The 6,388-nt window shown below is 47.0% G+C and overlaps 1 protein-coding gene across 1 annotated transcript; it reads left to right on the top strand.

Moving 5' to 3' along the window:
- The first annotated feature begins 5,414 nt into the window (after positions 1–5,414).
- Positions 5,415–5,813, top strand: LOC119413574 (perforin-1-like). Its single transcript, XM_037680629.1, has one exon. It carries the CDS (start codon positions 5,415–5,417, stop codon positions 5,811–5,813), a length of 399 nt encoding a protein of 132 aa, XP_037536557.1.
- The last annotated feature ends 575 nt before the right edge of the window (positions 5,814–6,388 follow it).

Below are 6,388 nucleotides of genomic sequence, written 5' to 3'. Positions count from 1 at the left end.
GCCCCCAGGGTGTTACAAAACGAACGCCAAACCTGAGAAATAAACTGTGGACCATGGTCAGAGACAATGTCGGAGGGGATGCCGTGGATACGAAAAACATGGTGAACCAAAAGTTGCGCGGTCTCAAGAGCGGATGGTAACTTAACTAGAGGAATGAAATGTGCTGACTTAGAAAATCTGTCAATGACAGTCAAAATGACCGTGTTCCCTTCGGACGGGGGAAGTCCTGTGACAAAATCCACTGATATGTGGGACCAAGGGCGGCTGGGTGAGGGCAGTGGTTGTAGGAGTCCGGCCGGGGGTTGATTACCTGTCTTGTTGCGGGCACATGTGGCACAAGCAGCGACAAAGTCCTTGATGTCTTGAGCAAGTGTCGGCCACCAGAAGTGGGTCTTAGTTAGGGACAACATGCGTGTTACTCCTGGGTGACAAGAAAGTTTGTTTGTGTGAACCCACTCCAGTACCTTAGACCTCATGATAGAGGGGACGAACAGGGTTCCGGGGGGTCCCAGGCCGGGATCGGGCTCCTCCTTGTGGGCATCGCGGACTTCCTGCTCAATGGGCCATGTGAGAGCCCCGACGATGCATGCAGAAGGAACGATATGTTCCTCGGGTTCGGGAACGTCTGGAGGAGAGAATTGATGAGACAGGGCATCTGGCTTGATATTTTTCGAGCCAGGTCTAAAAGTCAAAATATAATGAAAACGATTAAAGAACAAAGACCATCGTGCCTGTCTGGGGGTTAATCTCTTAGCATCCCTTAGATAAGTCAGGTTCTTGTGGTCGGTCCAGAGGAGGAAGGGGATCTCAGTACCTTCTAACCAGTGACGCCACTCTTCCAGGGGCAGTTTGACGGCCAATAATTTGCGGTTACCCACATCATAATTACGCTCGGCTTGGGACAGGCGCCGAGAAAAGAAGGCACAGGGGTGTACCTTATTGTCTCTGGGGGATCTCTGAGAGAGGACTGCTCCTACCCCAGTGTTTGAGGCGTCCACCTCTAGGATGAACTGGCGTTCGGGGTCAGGATGGCAGAGGATGGGTGATGACGAGAAGAGTTGTTTCAGTTTATTGAAAGCTGTGTCTGCGACTGTAGTCTATTTGAAGGTTCTATTGATGGAAGTAAGTTGAGAGAGTGGTGCGGCAATACGACTGTAGTCCCTGATAAAGTGTCTGTAAAAGTTTGCAAAACCTAAAAAACGCTGAAGCTGTTTGCGAGTCTCAGGAATGGGCCATTCGACTACAGCTCTAATCTTCTCAGGGTCGGTACGATAATGCCCCTCTCCGAAAATAAACCCCAGAAAAGAGACTGACGAAGCATGAAATTCACATTTTTCGCCTTTGACGAATAATGGATTCTCGTATAAACGCTGAAGTACCGTTCTGACCCTTCTGATGTGCTCCTCTTTGTCACGTGAGTAAATTAAAATATCATCGAGGTATACAAAAACGAAGTCCCCTAAAACGTCTCTAAGTACGTCATTCACTAGCGCCTGGAAGATGGCAGGGGCGTTAGTGAGACCAAACGGCATAACGAGATATTCGAAGTGACCTAACGGGGTTCGGAAGGCCGTCTTCCATTCGTCGCCTTCCTTTATGCGTACCAAGTGGTAGGCATTACGTAAGTCTAATTTTGTGAAGATAGTGGCTGACTGTAACTGCTCGTGTATGGAATCTATGAGAGGAAGAGGATACTTGTTCTTGACTGTAATATTATTTAACCCCCGGTAATCGATGCAAGGGCGGAGGGTCTTGTCTTTCTTGGAGACAAAGAAAAAACCGGCCCCTACCGGGGAGGTGGACAGACGAATGATTCCTGAATCAAGTGATTCTTCAATGTACTCTTTCATGGAATCCCTCTCTGGTCTCGAGAAGTTGTACAGGCGGCTGGCCAGTAAGGGAGCACCCGGAAAAAGGTCTATGGCACAGTCGTAAGGTTGGTGCGGCGGCAGAGACAAAGCTTTCTGCTTACTAAAAACAGGAGAGAGATCGTGATACTCGGACGGAATGGAAGTTAGATCGATCTCTTCTACGTTGGTGTCTTGTTTAATGGGGTTAGGGTTTCGCCCATGACCCCCGCTATGGAAATGGTAGGTATCTTTAAAGTGGGTAGGGACAATTCAGAAACAATACTTTGACTGATTAAATTTTGTTCTGCGCCGGAGTCTATGAGTGCAGAAACAGGGAAACGGTTGTGATTATTTTGAATGACCGTAGCAATGGTCAATCTACTTAATGGGGAGAGCGAAGAAGTCCCCACCAATATCTCCCTCTTTATTGGTGGGTGTTATCGTTTCCCCGAAACGGACAGGCGGCAATAAGATGCCTATCTTGGCCGCAATAGAAGCATAACCCTTGTTCCCTGCGTCTTTGTTTAACGTTGGGAGTTAGGCGGGTGTGTCCCACCTGCATGGGTTCAGATTCAGGTAGAGCGAGTGGAGGAGGAGACGCGAAGGCTTGATGACTCTGGGGTTTGTAGTACTCAGACGGATCTTTACTACGGACAACATTGAGTGACGGACCCAAACCGGAAGTGGTGGTCCTTTGGGAGTTGTAGTCTCGTTCGCGCCGCTGCTCGCGGAAATGTTCGTCGATTGCTATGGCTAAATTAATGAGAGCGTCGAAGTTGGACGGCTCGTCTCTTGCGGCGATCTGATCCTTTAACGGATCCAACAAGGAGTTTAAGAAAGTCCCCTGCAGCGCCCTCTCGTTCCACCCTGTTTGTGCCGCGAGGATGCGGAACTCGAGGGCGTGTTCGGCTACTGGTCGCCGGCCCTGACGTAAGCCCAGGAGACGTTTCTCAGCGTTAGGACCCGATAATGGCCTGTCGAATATTCTACGAAATTCAGTGAGTAACAAGCTAAAAGTGACAATTTTCAAATCATGTTGGCGGAGGAAAGAAGTTGCCCACTGACTCGTAAAACAAGTGATTTTAGCATTGTCTGTGGCGTAAAGTCTAGGGGCCCCGCTAAACGCGAGTTCGCATTGGAGGAGTAAACCGTCACATTGATCCGGGTCACTGGAAAAAAGTTCGGAAGGTTTTACCAATACCTGTTGCTCCGACGGGTGCCTCGCCGAGCATGTGCATGTCGGGCTGTTCACAGAAGGTTCTGCTGCGGCTGTAGTAGGAGAAGGGGAGAGAGTCTGTTTAATGGAGAAAACCATACCCCCAAGCTCCTGCAGGTTAGCTTGTGTCTGTTGTTGTTGTTTTATCAATTGGGTGAGGATCTTCTCCAGCTGGTTTACCCATTCCGTTTGCGAGGAGGACGTGGCTTGGTCGTCCAGAGCCTCGTTCTGGGTTTGGTCTGGCTGGAGCATTTCTGTTACGATTTCGGGCAACCCAGTTGTAACGAGACCCAGAACGACTCAGGCTACAAAAAGTGTTATTTATTTACAGTGTTGATATATATACAATATATACAGTCCCTGGGACCGGAACTCCTAGAAGAGGGGGAATAGTCTTTTAGGCAGGAGCAGGTAAGTGACACAGGTGAGTAGATATTGATATTGCTGTTCTTGTCTTACAGCTTCCTGGGCACTGGAGTGAGTTCAACGGGTCCAAGAGGCATGAGTCCCAGAGACAGCACGGACATCCAAGATCCGAAAGCCAAGGGCACGAGAGACCAGACAGGAACTGAGAGACCAGGACTGGAATGAGCACGGCAAAACGAGGAACTGCTGACACAAAAATCACAAGGTAAGTATCTCAAATACTTAGGAAACAAATGGCTGAGAGCATCAGTACCGGGAGGGAATCAATGCTCCAGCATCGAGTAGACTTGACTGCAGCCTTAAGTAGAGGTAGGAGCTCATCATCGAGATGACCGCCAGGTGTTGATCATCAGCGGCCATCTTGGAGCTGCAGCCAGAGCTACTCTCACATAAAGTGCTGTATGAATGGGTAAATGAGGACACAGATTGTAGAGTAAAGCGCTTTGAGTATCTTGAAATAAGATAGAAAGGCACTGTATACGTACAGTCCATTTACCATTTATGCAGAAAGTCGAGCTCACAGCTTCTCCAAGATTATTCCCACCTTCATGTGTGTTGCTAGAGAGACCACAGTCCTGATAACAGCCTGCTCCAGCTCTCTGATGCAAGTGCACATAATTCAGTCTGAGTGCTGCCGAGCTTCAACACATCCACACAAATTTGTAGACAAGCCAGAATTCACCAGCTAAACAGCACAAAAACAGTTGTCATCATTGTTTCTGGCGAGGGAAGAGGGTCCTCCTTACCCTGACTCCTGTCGGGAGAAGTTGATCAATTTTGTTGAGAGATTGTAACTGATGTATCTCTCAACCCCCTGTGAATAGCAAGCAGCCATCAGGGCACTAACGATCCATTGTTAGGCTGATGGTCCTCCTTGATCAAGTGAACAGCTAGTTTTGGTTGTCAGCAGCAAACTGGTCGATCCACTATGAGGAGGTGCTATTTATAAGACTGAGCTGAATACAGCACCTCAGACTGAAGAAGTCTTTCAGATGAAAGAAGAAACGTTTCTACAATTGTTTTATTTTTTTTAACCTGTCCAGCGGACCTGACTTAGCTTTTTTAGATAGATGTTAAACAACCTGTTAAAATACACCAGAATGCAAGAAATGGCATCTGATTTATTCAAAAATTTCTGGGGGAGAACCCCAAGACCCCCCACCAGTGTGCCCCCCGATGCATTACAAACGCTTTTGATGCCAGTGGTCACCATTAAGGTTCTGTTTTGAGTCAGAAGAGAACAGATGTAACACATTGTAATGACACTTTAATTGGTGATATGTCACTTTATCCATGCTGCTGTATTCATACACACTCACTACAGACTCATGTTCAGACTGCTGTTTAATATACCGTATTATTTTACATTATTAGTGTTTAGCATATATATATTAGATCCTTATATACTGTTTCTTTTTATACTTTATATCAGGGAGCAGTTGTGTTGAATAACCCTGATTTATATTTTCGCTCTTTTTGGGTGTAACTGGGAATTGGGTACACAATTTCATTCCACCTCATGTACCACATGTGATGTGAATGACAGTAAAGAATCTTGAACCTTGAGAAAACAGGAACAAACGATGCTGACGGTGTGAAGCAGAACTGTGGAAGTTTAACGTTCAGAGCAGCACAGCAGCTATTTCTGAGAACGCATAAAAACTCTAAAATAAATGCTCTTGTTGGGCTATAAACTAACCAAAGGATGAAGATTTCTGCCTCTTCATCCTCTGTGCTCTCTGACTGATGCTACGGCAGGTAACATACTTACTATTAATAACTATTAGACAAACGATCACTTCATAAATGACCAGAATGTCCCTTTAAAGTCCAAGTCAAGTTGCAGGTATAGGGTCCCTCTTGCCTGCTCCTGCTTTAACTTCAGTGTTTTGTTTCTGCTCCTCAGCTCTGGTGACATCATCATGACCTCAAGCTTCTCCGTCCTGATGCTGGTCCTGTCCAGTTTCCATGTGGTCCAGTCTCAGTTCAGGCTGTTCAACCTGCAGGCCAGCAATCTGCCCTCAGACCTACTCGGGACCACTGACGGCTACGTGAAGGTGTTCTGTGGTGCGGCCAGTCTGGGGAAAACTTCGGTCCGTAGGGACACGGTGGATCCCTGGTGGGAGGAGGAGTTCTCTCACTTCCTGGCTCAGGAGAACGATGTTCTGAGGCTGGAGGTCTACGACAGTGACCTGTTCTTTGATGACCTGCTGGGGGTCTGCCAGCGTCAGATCAAGTTAGGGAGCCACGAGCACGACTGTTTTCTGGAAAAAGGAGGCACCCTGCACTATTCATACACGCTCGGCCAAAACACTCAGTAGATTTGTGGACGAGTGTCATGAGGCCACCTGGACCCCGTGTCCAACTGACCGTGGTTCCGACAGAATCCAGATCTATGTTGATGGTTCAGCAGTTAAAACCAAACTTAATGAATTGTCATGTGGTTTCTTTGTTTCTGTTGGCCTCTCTCACCACTGTCAGGACAAAATAAATCAATTCTGCAACCAGAAAGAGTTCTTTTGTTCAGCTTCAGCTTCAGTTTCCATCTGCCCAGCAGACACCCCAACATTTGGAACACAATAAACAAATATTTAGACCCATGCATCATTTCATCCACCTCAACTAAAAGCCCAGTTCCAGCTGAAGGAAGCCCACAACATTGTGCTTCCACCACCGTGCTTCACAGTGGAGACGATGGTCCAGTCTTGTTCCTGCACCAAACAGGACCTTCAAACTGGAGCTCAGGGGTGTCCAAAAACTTACTTCTTTTTTTTTTCATTCAACCTGAGCCTCGGGGACTCATTTACAAGAGAGACCCAATTTCTTTAACAAAGAGTAATGGCAATAATAGACAATCATAAAAGAGGGATACAAATGTATTTATTTATTTTTTACA

This window comes from Nematolebias whitei, chromosome 8, assembly GCF_014905685.2.
Source record: "Nematolebias whitei isolate Nwh7 chromosome 8, NemWhi1, whole genome shotgun sequence".
NCBI lineage: Eukaryota > Metazoa > Chordata > Actinopteri > Cyprinodontiformes > Rivulidae > Nematolebias > Nematolebias whitei.
Note: the sequence above shows the minus strand (reverse complement) of the source record. Positions and strands in the feature narration are given on the sequence as shown.